Genomic DNA, 21,066 nt, shown 5'->3' with positions numbered 1-21,066 from the left:
CATGTGGGATCCTCCCGGACCAGGGCACGAACCCGTGTCCCCTGCATTGGCAGGCAGACTCTCAACCACTGCGCCACCAGGGAAGCCCCAGTCCAGAGGTTTTGAGGGAAAAAAAATGAGTTCTGTTTAGAGATTGTAAACTTCAAATGACTTAGAGATTTACAAGTGGGTATGTTAAGTTTATAGGTGAACATAATTAAAGTTCAGAGATAGCAAGGAAATATCAGTATGTAGATGTTATTAAGAATCCTAAAGCAGCATGAATAGATGACATCTGTTAGACAGTGTAGAATGGCGAGAGAATCTATGACATAGTCCAGAGTTCTATGTTATTTCATGATAAGATTGATTTTAAGAAGCTATCAAATCATTCTCACGAGTGGCAAGAGAAATAGGCATGAATGAAGCAAGGGAAGGAAGTCCTTTAAAAGGGGTCAGGAATTTTGAATACAATTGAAAATGATGAGGACAGAAGACTGTCTCTTAAATTTGACAACATGAAGGTTGTTGGCAAGAGTGATTTCATTGGAGTGACAGAGGTTGAAACAAATTGAAATAAGCTGAAGAGTGAATAGACAGTTCAGATAGGTAATAGCTTTGGAACATCAAATTGCATAAAGCAGAAGAATAATGGAGCAGTTCTATAGTCATTAGGAAGTCAAAAGAGATTTTCTTTTTAGAGATACAAGAAACCAGAGCATGTTTATTGGTTGATACAAATAATCCTGTAGAGAGGAAATTACTGATCATAGGAAAGATTCCTAGTGGGTATAAGTAAAGGAACATAACTTTTTCTGAGAAAATAAACATGATCCCAAGAACAGGAAGAGTGCTCTAGAGCCTGTGAGCCACAACTACTGAGCCCACGTGCCACAACTACTGAAGCCCTCGTTTCCTAGAGCCCATGCTCCACAACAAGAGGAGCCACCACAATGAGAAGCCTGCGCACCGCAAAGAAGCCCCTGCTTGCTGCACTAGAGAAAGCCCATGCGCAACAACGAAGACCCAATGAAGACACACACACAAAAAAGAGGTTTTGTGAAGGGAAAATGAGAGAGCCTATATTTAATACTTTTACTCTGGGAAGGCTGCATCAAGCAAGACCATCAAATTTATATATATATATATATATATATATATATATGTAAATGAGAGAGAGAGAGATGGGAATTGATGGGAGAGGAACTTTGAGAGAAAAACTGGAAATAGTCATTACCCAATAGTGGGAGAGCAAGTTTGATATAGAAATATTACCTTGCTAAGTAATTTTGAGTGTCCTTTTGAGACTGATGATAATGAATCTGCCTAGTTATATGATTTCTATCTAGAATTACTAAGCTTCCCAGGTACAAGCATAAAAAGGATTGTGCAAAGGCATGATAAAATTCAGTGCATTCAGGAAATTTCTAGTGATTCTTCTAGGCATAACAAACAGAAACATGGATGTGGAGCAAAGAAAATTTCAAGCAGAGTTATAGGTTGGGAGTCCTTTACAAGATAAGTGGATTAGATCATCTTTCAAGTTCAGTTTCAGCTATAAACAAGACCGATTCAGAAATAGCAGGTAAAATATTTTTAATCTGTTTCAGAAGGGAAAGAAATATTTTTTGTGTGTTTAAAAAAGTATAAAACGGTAATCATTCTTATATAAAAGGCTATGGGAAGCAACCCAAAGAATAAGAAAAGGGAAAGCAGGTAAAGGAATAGAAATCATTGACGAAAGATATACTGTGTCAGCTTATTTTGAAGCAATATACATTTAGTTAGGGCTTGAATTAACTCTCTGTTACTGGACCCCTATCATTTCAAAGGAAAATTAGCCTCTGTTAGGCAGGTACACGATGAATCACTACTTCTACATATGGAAGCAGGCTTGGTTGTTGGATTGAAGCACCAGTCCCTGCCCCATAAATATTTGAACAAACAAACAACAAAGAAGCAAAAAACACAAAAATAACTCATGGCAATCTCTCCTGGTGCCCTTTACCCGTTTATCTATGTAATACTCCAGTTCTTTGAGGTACCAGGGCTCACACATTTCTGCAATTTAGCAAACATCCAGGTAAGTGTAAGACGTCAGTCTCCCCAACCATTTAGTGCCTCTTTACTCACTGAATTGTCTTCTTGAAGCCTCCCTCCTAATTGGGTTGAGGTAGGAGTGGGGACCACCCACTCAAATGCTCCAATTCCCTCCAAAGAAATTATACTTGCAAATTTTTCATTAATTGGTATCCTCAAATCTTCTGATACATCCTTTCTGGAGCTAAGCTATGTGTTATTCTAATGATCTTGAATGAATTTTTTTTAATACATCCTTAACAAATTCTACACAAATGTTCTGAAACCCCTCTTTTAGAATGTGTGAGCACATATCCTCATTTATCAGCCTTGGGGCTTCAGCTAAAACTGAAACAACCAGAAATGTCTCATTTGTTAACATACTTTTCCATAAATGATCATTTCTGAAGAAGGGAAAAATTGTGAAACGAGTCCTAATCCATCTGTAAGTATGAAAAATTGATGAGGACCTAACCATAGACGATTTTTAAAACGAATGAATGGAAGTTCTAATAACAGAACATTAAACTGTTTATAAGCTGCATTTATTAAGATTTCATCTATAAATGTTTGTGTTTCTTTAATCTTAAAATTATTTGGCTTCTAAGCACACAAATATACATAAAGATAAATAAACTTTCGTTTATTGGCTTCTTAGCTGTTAAGAACATGTTTTTCTCTGTTACTCATATCTTAAAAAACTCTACCAAGACAATTTCTCAAGATTTGCCAATCACCATTGTTAATCTTATAGCAGCCCCTGAATGTATTGGCATAGGGTCTAGGGAAAGCAATTCTTATGCACTGGACTAGAATTCAGGTCTTATTTTCAAGTGCAATGTTATTTTCTTATAACACAAAAATTATTTAGGTAGTAGGGTGGCTTTCGATTTTTTAAATTGGAAACACCATTTCCTAGCAAACCAAACTTGAAACTTGGTAGTAATTATAAGCAGCCAGGGGCAGGGTGGGGGTGAGGGGCAGACAGGTAACTAGGAACAGTTGTTTATAGCACCAAACACCACTGATTCTTTTTTTTTTTTTTGTGGGGGGGTGTTTTTTTATTGTTTTAATTTTTATTGGAGTATAGTTGATTTACAATGTTGTGTTAGTTTCAGGTGTACAGCAAAGTGAATCAGTTTCATATACATATATCCACTCTTTCTTAGATTCTTTTCCCATACAGGCTATTACAGTGTATTCAGTAGAGTTCCCTGTGCTATACAGTAGGTCTTTATTAGTTAACTATTTTATATATAGTAGTGTATATATGTCAATCCCAATCTTCCAATTTATCCCTCCCCACCCCATTACCCCCTGGTAATCATAAGCTTGTTTTCAACATCTGTGACTCTACTTCTGTTTTGTAAATAAGTTCATATGTACCCATTTTTTTAGATTCCACATATAAGTGATATCATATGATATTTGTCTTTCTCTGTGTGACTTACTTCACTCAGTATGACAATCTCTAGGTCCATCCCTGTTGCTGCAAATGGCATTATTTTGTGTTTTTTTATGGATGAGTAATAGTCCATTGTATCTATGTACCACATCTTCTTGATCCATTCCTCTGTTGATGGACATTTAGGTTGCTACCATGTCCTGGCTATTGTAAATAGTGCTGCAATGAACATTGGGATGCATGTATCTTTTCAAATTATGGTTTTAGAGGGAACCTACCTCAACATAATAAAAGCCATGAACAACAAATCCACAGTGAACATCATTCTCAGAGGTGAAAAACCACTGATTTTTCTTTTGAAGTATCTCTAGAGTCCAAGCCCTCATCCATTGCCACTTCTATTCTTTTAGCTCAGATTTGATTAAATCCCTAACAATTCCTGCAGGCTTCAAGGTTTCAGTGTAATGTCACTCAATACAATAAATAAACTACCAAAACCATAAATAAAAATATATAGATTGATTGATTAGAATCAAAATGTCAGTGTCCTTTGGTCTATAAATTCGGAGGCTAGGAGAAAAGGGATTAATTAAAGTACTTCTAAAAGTTTTTGCTTGTGGTGTTTTTGTTTGTTTGTTTGTTTTTACTTAAACATTGCAAAGCCTAGTTAAAACTGCTTTGAAATTTGAAGCAGGTAACTTCTCATATGTTACCTGCCATCCTATAATAAAATAGCATTGCCTTTTCTATTCGTTTATCTTACACTATTTTATAGTACTCATCACCCCTGAAGTAATGTATATGTATTTTATTTTTATGTTTTCTGTCAAGCTCCACTAGAATATTGGCTGTAACCGTTCATGGGCTTTGTTTGGTACAGTATCAACTTCACTGAAATTAAGTTTTAGCCACTCAATAAATACTTGTTTTTTTAAACAAATGGGATCTTAAGAAATTTATGAAATCACTAATCTTTCAAGATTTAGACTATATAAAGCATTTTCAAGACAGAACACTAGGTAGGCATACACACAGTTTCACTTCATAATGTATATAAATATTATTTTCATAATATTTTATAAATACCACAGCAAAAATATTACTTTTAAAAGGCATACAAAAACTTGAAAGAGCAAATTAAATACAAAGATGAAAAATAGTAAAAAGTAGAGTAGATATAAATGAAAGTGAACAAGAAATTAATAGAGAAAAATCCATAAAACCAAAAGGTAGTTTTATTGAAAATATCAATAAAATTGATAATCTCTAGAGACAGACTAATCAAAGAGGGAGAGAGGGAGAGAGAGAGAGAGGGAAAGAGAAAAGAGAGTAAGAGAAGAGATACAATCCACGAATATTAAAGGATAATAAATATTATGAGCAACTCTGTGCCTACAAATTTGATAATTTAGGTTATATTGATGGATTTCTTGAAAAACACAATCTATAAAATTCTCACAGAAATAAATCATCTGAAATGACCTAAAACTATTAAAGAAATTAAATCAATAATTAAAACCTTCCATTGGTGGGAATGTAAATTGGTACAGCCACTATGGAGAACAGTAAAAACTAAAAATAGAAGTACCATATGACCCAGCTACCCCACTCCTAGGCATATACCCAGAGAAAACCATAATTCGAAAAGATACATACCTCCCAATGTTCATTGCAGCACTATTTACAATAGCCAGGACATGGTAGCAACCTAAATTTCCATCAACAGAGGAATGGATAAAGGTGATGTGGTACATATATATATATATATAATGGACTATTACTCAGTCATAAAAGAGAACAAAATAATGCCATTTGCAGCAACAAGGATGGACCTAGGGATTGTCATACTGAGTGAAGTAAGACAGAGAAAGACAAATATCATATGATATCACTTATATGTGGAATCTAATAAAAGGGTACAGATTAAATTACAAAACAGAAGTTATAGCCACAAATGTAGAAAACAACCTTATGGTTACCAGAGGACGGGGAGGGGGGATAAATTGGGAGATTGGGATTGACATATGCACAATACTATATATAAAATAGATAACTAATAAGAACCTACTGTATAGCACAGAGAACTCTACTCAGTACTCTGTAATGGCCTATATGGGGAGAGAGTCTAAAAAAATGATTGCATATATTCACTGATTCACTTCACTGTACATGTGAAAATAACACAATATTGTAAATCAAATATACTCCAATAAATTTTTTTAAATAAAATAAATTTAAAAATAAACCTTCCAAAATAGCAAACATCAGGCCCAAATTGATTCACTGGTGAATTTTAAGAAACATTTAAAGAGTAAATGATACCAATTCTCTACAGTCTCTTCCAGAAAAATAGAAGGAGTACTTTCAAACTCATTTTACGAGTCCTCACTACCCTAATACAAAAATCAAAGACATTGCTACAAAGGAAAATTTCGAACCAATATGTCCAATGAACATAGATGCACAATTTTTCAGAAAATATTAACAGATTAAGTTTGACAATGTATTAAAAGATGTATACAGCATGACTAAATGGGATTTATTCCAGGTATAGAGGGCTGGCTTGACATTCAGAACTCAAGTCATCTCATAAGTGGGCTAAAAAAGAACATCATATCACCATTGCAATAGAATGAAGATAAAATAAAAATTGACAAAATCCAACCCTCTCAGAAAACTACAGAGCAAAGAGAACTTTATCAATTTGTTAAAGAACATCTACTACTACAAATATGCAGCTAACATGATAATACTTAGTGGTGAGAAACTTTTTCCCAAGATCAGAAACAAAACAAGAATTTCCCCTCTCACCACTCTTTTTCAACATCATACTGAAAGTCTTAGCTAATACACTAAGACATGAAAAGGAAATAAAAGGTTTATAAATTTGGAAGGAAGAAATGAAATAAACTTTTTTCTTGCAGATTTTATGATTGTCTATGTAAAAAGTTCCAAAGAATCAACAAAGAAACCTGTGGAACTAGTAAGTGATAATAACAAGGTTTTACGATACATATACAAAAGTTAATTGTTTTTTTTTGTATACCAGCAATGAACAAGTGGAACTTGAAATTAAAAGCACTATATCATTTACATTAGCACCAAAAAATAAAAATAAAAAAGACAGACTTAGGTTTAAATATAAAAAAATATTTACAAGACCTATATGAGGAAAATGACAAAATTCTGATTAAAGAAATCAAAGATCTAAATCAATGGAGAAATATTCCAGGTTCATGTATGGGAAGAATTAATATTAGTAAGATGTCAGATCTCTCCAACTTGAGCTATAACTTCAGTGTTATCCCAATGAAAATCCAAGAAAGTTATTTTGTGTCCATCAACAAAATAATTCTAATATTTATATAGAAAGGCAAAGACCCAGAATAGCCTACATGATATTGAAGAACAAAGTTCCTCAGGAAGAGGGTGAGGGATGGGTAGGTAAACTCATTTGGGGCAGTGAAACTATTCTGTATGATACTGTACAGGTGAATACATGACATTATGCATTTGTCAAAACCCATAGAATACAAAGAGTGAACCCTAGTATAAATGTGGACTTAATTAATTAAGTGTATCAATATTGGTTTGGTTCATCAACTGTAACAAATGTACCCCACTAATGCAAGATGGTAATAATAGAAGAAACTGTGTTTGTGTGTGCATGTGTGTGTTGGGGGGGAAGAAGGGTGCATATAGGAACCTCTGTACTTTCTTTGCATTTTTTTAATAAATGTGAAATTGCTCTGAAATATAAAGTCTATTAAAAATGAAACAAAAACATACAAGCAATTTTATATTTTGAACTGAGTGATATATATCTGTATGCATGCACACATACATGCATATGTTTTTTTACTATAATATATTAAAATACTTCTCTAGAATATTGATATAATAACCTCAAACATTTAATTCTCCTGGCATGGCAGTAATTTCTGAGAAGGAGAACTTTAGAAGGAAGGAAAAGAGATATTTCAATTGAGACATGTATTTTTTGACAGATAAGAACATCTTCCCCATCTCAGTTTCCATGGCCACAATTGTAGTTAACCCTTTTCAAACATTGTTAGGTAATTCAGTGTCAGTTTTACTAGCTGCAGATTCTTTCTCTTTTCATCCGTGTACAAGTTATTATCACATTAGTCTTCCAAAAACATCTGCAATAATTTTTTTTTCAACTCAAACACCAGCAGAGCTTTCCTATGGACTACTTATTCACAAACTACTCAATTTTGGCATTTAAAACATCTCAAAATATATCCAGTGTTGCCACATATATCTGCCAACAATATTTTTTTTTTTTTTTGCGTTATGCGGGCCTCTTACTGTTGTGGCCTCTCCCGTTGCGGAGCACAGGCTCCGGACGCGCAGGCTCAGCAGCCATGGCTCACAGGCTCAGCCGGTCCGCGGCATGTGATCCTCCCAGACCGAGGCACGAACCCATGTCCCCTGCATCAGCAGGCGGACTCTCAACCACTGTGCCACCAGGGAAGCCCTGCCAAAAATATTTTTATGGTGACAAATTACCCTCACATAGTTTGCCTCACATATGTCTGATTTTGCCTGACTTCTCCACTAGGTTTTGTTGTTTCTTCCTCCTGGAATATTTTATCCCACCATTTTTGCCTGTGTCATCTTATGCATTCTTCAAGGACTCACTTAAAATCCTCCTTCCTAAAGCTTTACTTATTTCCACAATCTGTTACAATCTGGTTAACTCCTCCAGCATTGTGTGTATCTTCATTACAGTACTTAAAATATTTTTTCCCTTGTCTTGTAGAAACTTTTCTAAGTGTAAAAATCCTTGGAATCAGAAATAAGATTATTCATATTTCTGTATGCCTGATGAAGAGAGTTCAATAACTGTAGTGAATTGAATGGCTTACAACAGCAGCTTCAGAATTTTTCCATTAATTTCTCTGATCATATGACCTTATAGCAGGACTTCAAACTCATCATAAAACTAAATGATTTATAGGCAGCAGTTGCTAAAACAGAAACATTCTTGTATGTAGAAAATCAATATTTTTTAATCACTGAGGAAATATATAAGAAAATCCTTGGGAAAGTATGGCATCTTATCGACTTGTATTTTTACTAACCATTTTATGCTTTAATCTCCAAGGTGAGAGTTCCAGAATCTGTTTTGAAATTTTAAAAGCTTTCTTTCTAATTTGAAATTCCTGTGGAGCATAACAGGCTTTTAAAGGGAGAAATGCTGCCAAAGAGATATTGAAGCTGCCAGCAGTTTCTATGCTGAAAAATAAATTAAAAATTTAAATGTCTTTTAAAATTATAACTAAATGTCTGGGAAAGCTCAGCCTCTGAGATTCTTAAGTTTCACAGGCTTTACTTCTGCAGGAAAGGCCTTGTCTGATACTTTTCCTTTCAAGAGATGTCACCCAGTAGGGACATGAATTTGTCTTCTTGAGAGCAAAGAATAATGTTGGATCCAAAATTTGGGTTTTCATTTGGATTATTAAAACACTGGTAAATCTTGGGATTGAAACAGCAGGGAATATGTTTCTCATCTGGTAATATTAAAACACAACTATAGGGCCTCCCTGGTGGCGCAGTGGTTGAGAGTCCGCCTGCCGATGCAGGGGATACGGGTTCGTGCCCCGGTCTGGGAGGATCCCATATGCCGCGGAGCGGCTGGGCCCGTGAGCCGTGGCCGCTGGGCCTGCGCGTCCGGAGCCTGTGCTCCGCAACGGGAGAGGCCACAACAGTGAGAGGCCCGCATACCACAAAAAGAAAAGAAAAAAAAAAAAACAAAAAAAAACAAAAAAAAACACAACTATAATAAGGAAAGGCTGACTATCATGATGTAAATCTATCACACTTTTAAATGTGGATCCATCTTCACCCGTTCTCCTAGCATGAGATTTGTAAATATGGTTTGTATGCTCATTTATATATCTAACTTTGATAATTGCAAAGACGTCATTAATAGAAACTTCAAAGGTGTTCTGTCTCTTCCCACAAAATATCTTCTGAAGAGTAGCCTACACATGTGGCACTTCCTTCCTCACCACATAGGTATTTCCTAATATTTTGTAATCTGACTTTTTGTATCATCTCTTAATTACTAATGACTTTTCCATCCCTAAATTAAGTTAATTTTCTCACTGCTCATTTCCCTTGACCCTTCTGTCACTGTTGCGATCTCTTTTTGGGGTCTTTCAATGACCAAAAAATATCTTGGTTTCCGTGAATTTACTCTCTGACCACCCATTTTTCACTCTTTTCTTGAGGAATTCACTTTCTCCTCCCATTCCCTAAAAAGTAAACATTCCTCAGTGTTCCATCTTCAAAACTCCCCTCTTCTACTATATATTCAGCTTTAAGAATAGCATTACTTCTGAAGGATTCAGTAATTATGACTTTCCATGTTTCTCTCAGGTCTTTATTATTTTCATTCTTCTGAGATTTAGATATTTATTATTTTAACTTAAAACAATTGAACTGGTCTTTTCTCCACAACACATATACATCATTACGAGTGAGAGAGCATGGAATTTGGAATTAATTGGACTTAATTTTAGATGCTGCCACTCTTTTATTAGACTTAGAGAAGCTCTTTATTCTCCCCAAAGTTCTGTTTCTTTTTCAATAAAAATGGAAAGAGTAACACCAAATTGTACTGTTTTAGTGAAGGACTAGCTTATCTAACAGTCATAAAATTGCGTAGTGAAGTACCCAGGATAAAATAGAGCTTTTTCTTTCTCTTTTTTATTTTCTTATGATTTTCTCAGTGAATTCAGATTTTAAAATCTTCACTCTTTCTCCAAATCCTGCAACCTGTTGATTCTACTTCTTCAATCGTGTTATTTTCAATTCATATTGCCTCCATCCTACTTTATACGCTTAAAACTTCTCACCATTGCGAATGCAATGGTCTCTTATTCTATTGCAAGATGTATTACACTTGGCTTTCAGATAAAGATTCTTATTATATAGCTACTGATACATTACCCCGGATCAAAAACTTGTATCTCCCATGGCTCATTGAATTAAGAAATTATATCAGTTATCACACACATACATATAGCATACATTAACTTAAAAGAACTTTCATGTCATTATTTTGTTACTATTTAAAACATTGTATGTGTCAATATTGCTATTTTGCTAATAAGTAAACTTGTATGCCAGAAGTTTGCACACTTAGCAGTAATAAAAGTATGCCTTGAACTTAGAGCTTATGGCTTGCAATTTGGTGCTCTTCCCCCCTCACTTATACATTTGCATTCTAGCATTTAAATTTCTCCTTAATACAGTCCAAACCTAACTTTCTGACATTATATTTCTATTTCTACCATATTGTGTTACAGACTGCTAAATGTGCCTCTTCAGAACAAAAATCATTTTAGTTGTGTGATGCATATTTTTAGAAAAAAACATTAAAAAAAACACAAACTACTATTTCCTGAAACTAACCATTTGCTTAAGGCAAACTGTTCTTCCAAATGCCTCTACACTTTATCAGCTCAGTAATTTAGCACATGCTTTTCTCTCTTCCTAGAATATGTTTGACTATAAGAATCCTATCCATTCTTCAAATGGACTTTCTTCTTCCTTGGTTTCCCATAACTTGTATCAATGCTGTCCTGGATCATATGGCTTGAATGGTATTCACTGTGTGCTTCTCTTACCACAATACTGGAATTTATTCTGTTTTTTGAAGGCACGTATTGTCTTATTACGTATTTCATCACCAAGTCAAAAACAGTTTAGATGCTTAAGAAAAGCTTGCTTATTTGAATTTGAGCATAAGAAAAGCTTGCTGATTTGAATTCGAGTAAACTTGTACTGCAGCCTTCCTCTGGTGTTATGTTTCAAGACCAGTACAGTTAAGACTTATCATTACTATCATTGTCTCTATGGAAGGTTGTTTCTGGCCTCTTTGACAGAGTTCCATAAAAGGCATATTACCTATGTCTGAAAACAAAGAGCAATGAAAGCATAAATACTCTATTGTTGCATGGGGCCCAGATTGCACAGGACAATATCATCATATTAAAAGTAGCTCTAGGGCTTCCCTGGTGGCGCAGTGGTTGAGAGTCCGCCTGCCGATGCAGGGGACACGGGTTCGTGCCCTGGTCCAGGAAGATCCCACATGCCACGGAGTGGCTAGATCTGTGAGCCATGGCCGCTGGGCCTGTGCGTCCAGGGCCTGTGCTCTGCAACAGGAGAGGCCACAACAGTGAGAGGCCCACGTACCGCAAAAAAATAAAAATAAATAAAAATAAATAAAACTAGCTCTAATTTTAAAAAGTCTACTTTAAGTTGCATAAATATATAGAAGAAATAGTAAGCCTAGATTTTTGAAAGTTATTCCAAGTATGTTTATCTAAGCTGATAGGACATTTAGGAAATATGAGTTGTGAAAATTCTTGACATGGGTAGGCAATCTTAAAAGAGAACACAAATAACAAACCTTAGTCCTTACACTGTACATACTTACTGAGGAGCTTAGCACTTTATCTATACTTTGTCTGCTTTATCCTCATTGTTTCCTCATTACTGGAGGGGAAAAACAAGCTGTTATTCCAATGTTACAGTAAAAATATTAAAAAGAAAAAGTGATACAAGAAATAGTTTGAGGCTACAAATAATTTAACTCATCATAATATTTCATTGAAATAAAATTTAAAATATACATATTTAGAAATATATTAAAATATTCCATTTAAGACAAAATTTTTGATGAATAAAATATGGATAAAGAAAGTATTTCTGCTTGTGTAATGTGGGGATATTTTGTGTATACTAATAGTAATTTCAGATCTATAAAAAATAAGATTGTTTCATGTATTTTATTCTGTATATTATTAAATGACAATATTTTGAAAAAAGCTATAATAAAAATATATATTTAAGGATCTCTCCTAATTTGCCAGCAATATGATAGAGTGAAGGATGTGAAATCATCTCTTCTTACAAAAACAAAATCGCAAATAACTGCTGAACAACCACAGACAAAAAAACCCAAAAAACAATGCTAGAACCTACCAAAAAAGATACCCTACATCTAAAGAAAAAGGAGAAGCCAAAATGAGACAGTAGGAGGGGCACAATTGTAATAAAATCAAATCCCATACCCGCTGGGTGGGAGACCCACAAACTGGAAAATAATTATACCACAGAAGTTCTCTCACAGGAGTGAAAGTCCTGAGCCCCATGTCAGGCTTCCCAGCCTGGGGATTTGGTAATGGGAGGAGGAGCCCCCAGAGAATTTCTCTTCGAAGGCAGAAGGGTTTCATTGTAGAAATTTCACAGGATTGGGGAAAATAGAAACTCCACTTTTGGAAGGTGCACACAAGGTCCCGTGTACACCAGGACCCAGGAAAATAAACAGTGACCTCATAAGAGACTGGGCCAGACCTACCTGCTAGTATTGGAGGGTCCCCTGTGGAGTCAGGGGGCAGCTATGGCTCACTGTGGGGACAGAGACATGGGCAGCGGCAGTTCTGTTGAATACTAATTGGTGTGAGCCCTCCTGGAGGCCACCATTTCCTCCCCAAGACCTGGCCCCACCCAATAGCCTGTAGGCTCCAGTGCTGGGACACCTCAGGCCAAACAACCAACAGGGTGGAAACACAGCCCTACCCATCAGCAGACAGGCTGCTTAAAGTCTTCCTGAACAAGGCCCTGCCCACCAGAAAGACAAGATCTAGCTCTACCCACCAGTGGGCAGGAAGCAGACCGTCCCACCAGAAAGCCAACACAAGCCTCTTAGGCTTATTCACCAGAGGGCAGACAGCAGAAACAAGAAGAATTATAATCCCGCAGCCTGTGAAATGGAAACTGCAAACACAGAAAGTTAGAAAAAATGAGGTGGCAGAGGAATATGTCACAGATGAAGGAACAAGTTAAAACCCCAAAAGAACAACTAAGTGAAGTGGAAATAGGTAATCTACTGGAAAAAGAATTTAGAGTAATGATAGTGAAGATCATCCAAGATCTCAGAAAAGAATGGAGGCACAGATTGAGAAGATGCAAGAAATGTCTAATAAAGACCTAGAAGAACTGAAGAACAAACAAACAGATAAACAATACAATAACTGAATTGAAAGATACACTAGAAGGAATCAATAGCAGAGTAACTGAGACAGAAGAAAGGATAAGTGAGCTGGGAGACAGAATGGTGGAAATCAATGCCACAGAAAAGAATAAAGAAAAAATAATCAAAAGAAATGAAGACAGTCTAAGAGACCTCTGGGACAACATTAAATGAACCAACATTTGCACTATAGGGGTCCCAGAAGAAGAGAGAAAGGACCTGAGAAAATATTTGAAGAAATAATAGCTGAAAACTTCCTTAACATGGGAAAGGAAACAGCCAACCAAGTTCAGGAAGCCCAGAGAATCCCAGGCAGGATAAACCCAAGTAGGAACACACCGAAAAACATAGTAATCAAACTGACAAAAATTAAAGAGAAAGAAAAAATATTAATAAGCAACAAAGGAAAAGCAACACATGACATACAAGGGAACTCCCATAATGTTGTCAGCTGATTTCTCAGCAGAAACTCTGTAGGCCAAAAGGGAGTGACACAATATGTTATGAAAGGGAAGAACCTAAAACCAAGAATACTCTACCCAGCAAGGCTCTAATTCAGATTCAACGGAGAAATCAAAAGCTTTACAGATAAGCAAAAACTAAAAGAATTCAGCACAACCAGACCAGCTTTGCAACAAATGGCTAAAGGAACTTCTCTAAGTGCAAAAGAAAAGGCCACTACTAGAAACAAGAAAATTACAAATGGAATAGCTCACTGGTAAAGACAAACGTAAATTAAAGGTAGGAAATCATCTGCACACAAATATATCAAAACCAGCAATGGGAGAAGAGGGGAGCACAAATTCAGGATATTGGAAATGCATTTGAAGTTAAAAGACCGGCATCTTAAAGCACTATTATTTATATACAGACTGCTATATCAAAACCTCAGGGTAACTGCAAACCAAAAATCTACAATACATACACATACAAGAAAGAAAAAAGTATCCAAACACAACACTAAAGTTAGTCATAAAATCACAAGAGAAGAGAACAAAAGAGGAAGGGAAGAAAAAAGATCTACAAAAACAAATCCAAAACAGTTAAGAAAATGGCAATAGGAATATACATATTGATAATTACTTTAAATGTAAATGAATTAAATGCTCCAACCAAAAGACATAGGCTGGCTGAATGGATACAAAAACAAGACCTGTATATATGCTTTCTACAAGAGACGCACTTCAGATCTAGGGACACATACAGACTGAATGTGAGGGGATGGAAAAAGGTATTTCATGCAAATGGAAATGAAAAGAAAGCTGGAGTAGCAATTCTCATATCAGACAAAATAGACTTTAAAATAAAGACTGTTATGAGACAAAGGACACTACATAATGATCAAGGGATCAATCCAAGAAGAAGATATAACACTTGTAAATATATATGCACCCAACATAGGAGCAACCCAACATATAAGGTAAATACTAAGAGCCATAAAAGGAGAAATTGACAGTAACACAATAATAGTGGGGGACTTTAGCAACCCACTTTCATCAATGGACAGGTCATTCAGACAGAAGATCAATAAGGAAACACAGGTCTTAAATGACACATTAGACTAGATGGATTTAATTGATATTTATAGAGCATTCCATCCAAAAGAAGCAGAATACACATACTTCTCAATTGCACATGGAACATTCTCCAGGATTGATCACATGCTGGACCATAAAGTGAGCCTTGGTAAATTTAAGAAAACTGAAATCATATCAAGCATCTTTTCTGACCACAATGTTATGAGATTAGAAAGCAACTACAGAAAAAAAAAAACTGTAAAACATCACAAGCACATGGATGCTAAATGATATGTTACTGAAGAAGTCAAAGAGGAAATCAAAAAATACCTAGAGACAAATGACAATGAAAACACAATGATTCGAAACAAATAGGATGCAGGAAAAGCAGTTCTAAGAGCGAAGTTTATAGCTATACAAGCTTACCTCAAGAAACAAGCAAAATCTCAAATAAACAACCTAACCTCACACTTAAGGCAACTAGAGAAAGAAGAAAAACAAAACCCAAAGTTAGTAGAAAGAAAGAAATCATAAAGATCAAAGCAGAAATAAATGAAATAGAAAGGAAGAAAACAATAGAAAAGATTAATGAAATTGAAGTCTGGTTCTTTGAGAATATAAACAAAATTGATAAACAGCCAGCCTCATCAAGAAAAAAGGGAGGGGGCTCAAATCAATAAGATTAGAAATGAAAAGGAAAAGTTAAAATGATACCACAGAAATACAAAGGATCATAAGAGACTACTACAAGCAACTATATGCCAATAAAATTGACAACCTGGAAGAAATGGACAAATTCTTGGAGAGGTACAATCCCCCAAGACTGAAAAAGGAAGAAATGGAAAGTATGAACAGATTAATCACAAGTACTGAAATTGAAACTGTGATTAAAAAAACTCTCAGCAAACATAAGTCCAGAACCAGACGGCTTCACAGGCCAATTCTATCAAACATTTAGAGAAGAGTTAACACTTATCCTTCTGAAACTCTTCCAAAAAACTGCAGAAGAAGGAATGCTCCCAAATTGATTCTGAGACCATCATCACCCTGATACCAAAACCAGACAAAGATACCACAAAAAAGAAAATTATAGGCCAGTATCGCTGATGAACATATACACAAAAAACAATCAACGAAATATTGGGTTGGCCAAAATTTTCATTCAGGTTTTTCCATAAGGGGTTACAGAAAAACCTGAATGAACTTTTTGGCCAACCCAATGCTAGCAATCTGAATCCAACCATACGTTAAAAGGATCACATTCCACGATTAAGAGGGATTTATCCCAGGGATGCAAGGATTCTTCAATATATGCAAATCAATCAATGTGATACACCACATCAACAAATTGAAGAATAAAAACCATATGATCATCTCAATAGATGCAGAAAAAGCTTTTGACAAAATTCAGCACCAATTTATGTTAAAAACTCTTCAGAAAGTGGGCATAGAGGGAATATACCTCAATATAATAAAGGCCATATATGACAAACCCACAGCCAACATGGTCTCAATGGTGAAAAACTGAAAGTGTTTCCTCTAAGATCAGGAATAAGAATGCTAGGTGAATTTTATCTAAAAAACAATCAGCACAGTTTTACAGCCCTAACTGTATATGTGTGTGTCTCTGGATGGACATATATGTGTCCAAGTAAATACACATATAAATACCTGTTAGAGAAGTACTATAATGTGGTATGAACCCAAGCACTGGGATTCAAGTCAGAAAGTCCACTTTTTGCTTCACATTTACCACCTACTTAAGATGGGAAATGGAGTAAATTATTTAACCTTGGCTTCTACAACTAATAATAAGTTAATTAAACTTGATGAGAGCTTTTTGCAATTCCTACAAATACCTGCATGTTATTGATTTATAGTAGATTCTTGTTTGTGATTTTTATTATATATTTGTACAAATCATATTTTCATATTTTGGTTTTTAAAAAGAAAAATCTTTTTTGTCACTATGGAACATTTTTGACCTATTGGATATTGCCAGTAGAACTGGAGCCTAACCATTATGTTATATTCTTCTAATACTGTTTTTTAATCCTTTGCTCAATTTTAGCCTTGGATCAACTGTGCAGTTCTCTTGTGATGAAGATTATGTCCTACAGGGTGCTAAGAGCATCACCTGTCAACGGATAGCTGAAGTCTTTGCTGCTTGGAGTGATCACAGGCCTGTATGTAAAGGTAAAAAAAGTCTTTAAAATAAAAGTGCTCTCTTAACACATTTTAATAGTTTGAACTTCATTCCACTGAGTATAAATTTCAGTTGAATCTTTGACCTGTAATGCAGGAAAAATTTAGTTCATGTATTTAAGAATATTTGTTGAAAGTCTGTAATATGCAAACCAGTGTGTCAGATTCCCAAGGAGTTCCCAATTTAATAATCATATAGCAACAAATTGGAATCTTAAAATATGTAATACAAGGCAGTGGTAACTTTGTTGGACTTTTTTTTTAATCATGAATTACCATGTATAGTCATTGATGTGGATATAAATTTTTTAAGCCATAATTGCACCTCCACTTGTATGATTTGCCATTTGAATTGCTTATGTGTCCAATAGTAGTGATGTTGGTGGCAGTGGAGGTGGAGCACTTGTTCTATAATTAGTTAATTTAAACTAAGACAAATCAATGAGTGCTCTGGCTTTTCATATTACCAGTAATTGCATAAGATTTACTTCCACCACCTTCCTACAAATTAAATATTTTCATATAAATTAAATGAGGCCTCTTTATTCTAAACTTTATTTAGCTATATTTGAAAATGAACACCTCATTCTGGCTTACTGGCTCTCTTGTCGCTTGTTTGTTGCTGTTGTTGTTATTTTTAATAATGACATCTCTGCATATTTCAGTGTCTTAGTACTCAAAATTCCGTTAGCTCTTCATCTCCCTCAGGGAACATTTTCACTGAGTTGCCACACTCTGTATTGTATAGTCCTCTCAGACAGATTCTGGTGAATAGAGAAGGGATAGATTTCAGAGCTGTCATAAAGGGAAAAAGAGTATTTGACAACTAGTTGGATATGGAAGGAGAAAGTGACAAGAAGGAGTCAAAGTTGATATTCAACTCTATATGAGACTAGAAAAATGTTACCCTGTTAATAAGTATAAAAACACTGAAGATGGAATTGTATAGGAGATTTCATCATAGGCTTAATTTTTTAGGCACTTACTATGTGTCAGACATTGTGCTAACCACTACATATACTTTGACTCATTTAAATCCTCAAAACAAACCAATGGAGGCATTATTATCTCCATTTTAGGAATGAGTATTGTAAGACACAGAGAGATCCAGTCACTCACCTGAGCCCAAATGTCTGTAAAATGACAAAGCCCTTAAGAAAGACTATTCATAGTTTGGGGAGAGAAGCAAGATTTCAGAGCATTAAAGAAGGAATAGAAAATAATAAAATGGAAGCAAATAGATAGATTCCACTCACTTGACAATGGCAACCCAGAGTAAGAAGAACAGAGAGCCTAGATTTTTCTCAGGTTCAAGTAAAGCTTTCATGTCACAGGTAGATGTTCATTCATTACCTTTCTCATTATCAAAGGCTTACAACAAACAGTACTGATGAACCTAAGTGTCAGGGCAGGAATAAAGATGCAGATGTAGAGAATGGACTTGAGGACACAGTGGGGGAAGGGGAAGCTGGGATGAAGTGAGAGAGTAGCATTGACGTATATACACTACCAAATGTAAAATGAATGGCTAGTGGGAAGCAGCTGCATTGAACAGGGAGATCACCTCGATGCTTTGTGATGACCCTAGAGGGTGGGAGAGAGGCTCAAGAAGGAGGGCATATGGGGATATATGTATACATATAGCTGATTCACTTTGTTGTACAGCAGAAACTAACACAAAATTATAAAGTAGTTATACTCCAATAAAGATGTTAAAAATATAAAATAAAATTCATAGCCACAATTGAAGAAAAAAGGGTTTACAATATGCCATATAGTGCAATAGCATTAAAAAACTGAAATAGGGATAATGAGAAAATAAAGTAAAACAGTTACATGATCCTAAACAAAAGCTTACGTACAAGTTGGTAAAAAACTTAAAAAAAATTTTTTATTGAAATATAGCTGATTTACAATGCTATGTTACTTTCAGTTGTAAAGTGATTCAGTTATGCATATAAATATATATTATTTTTTACATTATCTTCTATTATTCGTTGTTAACAAGATATTAAGTATAGATCCCTGTTCAATACAGTAGGTCCTTGTTGATTATCTATCTCATATATAGTAGTATGCATATTTTAATCCCAAACTCCTAATTTATCTCTCTCTTCCTCTCCCCTTTTGGTAACCATAAGTTTGCTTTCTGTGTCTGTGAGTCTGTTTTGTAAATAAGTTCATTTGTATCCTTTTGTTTAGATTCCACATATAAGTGATATCATATGATATTTGTCTTTGTCTGATTTACTTCACTTAGTATGATAATCTCTGGGTTCATCCATGTTACTGCAAATGACATTATTTCATTCATTTTATGGCTGAGTAATATTCCATTGTATATCATCTTCTTTATCCATTCATCTGTTGATAGACACTTAGGTTGCTTCCATGTCTTGGCTATTGTAAATAGTGCTGCTCTGAACATTGGGGTGCATGTATCTTTTCAAATTATGTTTTTCTCCTGATATATGCCCAGGAGTGGAATTGCAGGTTCATATAACAACTCTATTTTTAATTTTTTAAGGAAATGCCATACTGTTCTCCTCAGTGACTGCACCAGTTTACATCCCCACCAACAGCGTAGGAGGGTTCCTTTTTCCATTCTGACCAGTGTGAGGTGATACCTCATTGTAGTTTTGATTTCCGTTTCTCTAATAATTAGTGATGTTGAGCTTCTTTTCATGTGCCTGTTGGCCATTTATATGTCTTCTTTGGAGAAATGTCTATTTAGTTCTGCCCATTTTTTGATTGGGTTGTTTGTTTTTTTGATATTGAGCTGTATGAGCTGTTTGTATATTTTGGAGATTAATCCCTTGTCGGTTGCATCGTTTGCAAATATTTTCTCCCATTCTGTAGGTTGGCTTTTTGCTTTGTTTATGTTTTCCTTTGTTGTGCAAAAGCTTTTAAGTTTTAAGTAAAAAACTTTTAAGAATGGCTTACATGTTAAATATGACAGCTGCCAAACAAATTTAAAAAACATAAGTTTACACGAAAACCATTGTCTATGAAATATGACAATGACACAACAAAAGCAAACTTTTTCCTGGCTTTAAGATATGAAATATCTTGCATTGTTTTTTATAAAGTGGATACTGAGTAATAAGTATTGTGGGAGTTACTCTCATCAATGTCCGGGCAATGAATAGAACAGTAAACTGTTTAAAGTTGATTTCTTATGATATCCTCCACTCAAGACAAATTATAGATATAAGGGACAAAATTGAAAATCATGGCTTCAAAATGGTGGCATCCACATATTCTGCTTCAGTTTTATATAAATTATATGTGTGCATTTTTTATGGCAAGAGAGAATAGGAAAATAGAGGATAGAGTCTAGAAAAGGAGATTAATGTTAATGCAGAAACAAAGGCTCACATAAAAAGAGAAGTTACAGCCAGATCATGGAATTTAAGGTTTACATAAAATGAGATTGAGGCTATAAACCATCTTTTTTCATTCAAGACTCTCATTTCAATAAAAAGAATGAATCATATTTATTATGACTATAAATGTTCAAAGGCAAAACTAATGTTATATTATTTTGTTATTTTTCATAAACCCTGTAGCACAAAGAACAGCTGTGTTGACAAATTTCAAGAAATATTTGTTGAATATTACTGTATGATTAATTTCTTTGATTCTTAGATAGATGATTGAAATATGTATATGTAAACATATACATATATATAGAGAGATATGCATATATATTTCATTCAACAGTCATCAGTCATTAGTTGGGAGGTATAAAATTTTAATGTTCAAGATTCATATATTGTTATTATTTTATCTTATCTCTGCAGATGTTA

General features: G+C 34.8%; 1 protein-coding gene across 3 annotated transcripts in view; it reads left to right on the top strand.

Moving 5' to 3' along the window:
• The window catches only part of CSMD3 (CUB and Sushi multiple domains 3), a gene marked incomplete at both ends in the record, with an annotated part of 1,095,706 nt that overhangs the window by 439,273 nt on the left and 635,367 nt on the right, over positions 1–21,066 (top strand). For all 3 annotated transcript variants that reach the window (XM_081258479.1, XM_081258478.1, XM_081258477.1), the window contains one exon: positions 17,124–17,248. In XM_081258479.1, the coding sequence (XP_081114605.1) occupies positions 17,124–17,248 (125 nt within the window). The remainder of the gene's footprint in view (positions 1–17,123; positions 17,249–21,066) is intronic.

The sequence above is a fragment of the Mesoplodon bidens genome (genome assembly GCF_964165515.1).
Source record: "Mesoplodon bidens genome assembly, chromosome: 16".
Taxonomy (NCBI): domain Eukaryota; kingdom Metazoa; phylum Chordata; class Mammalia; order Artiodactyla; family Ziphiidae; genus Mesoplodon; species Mesoplodon bidens.
The sequence above is the reverse complement of the archived record's forward strand: the minus strand, read 5'-3'. Positions and strand labels throughout refer to the sequence as shown.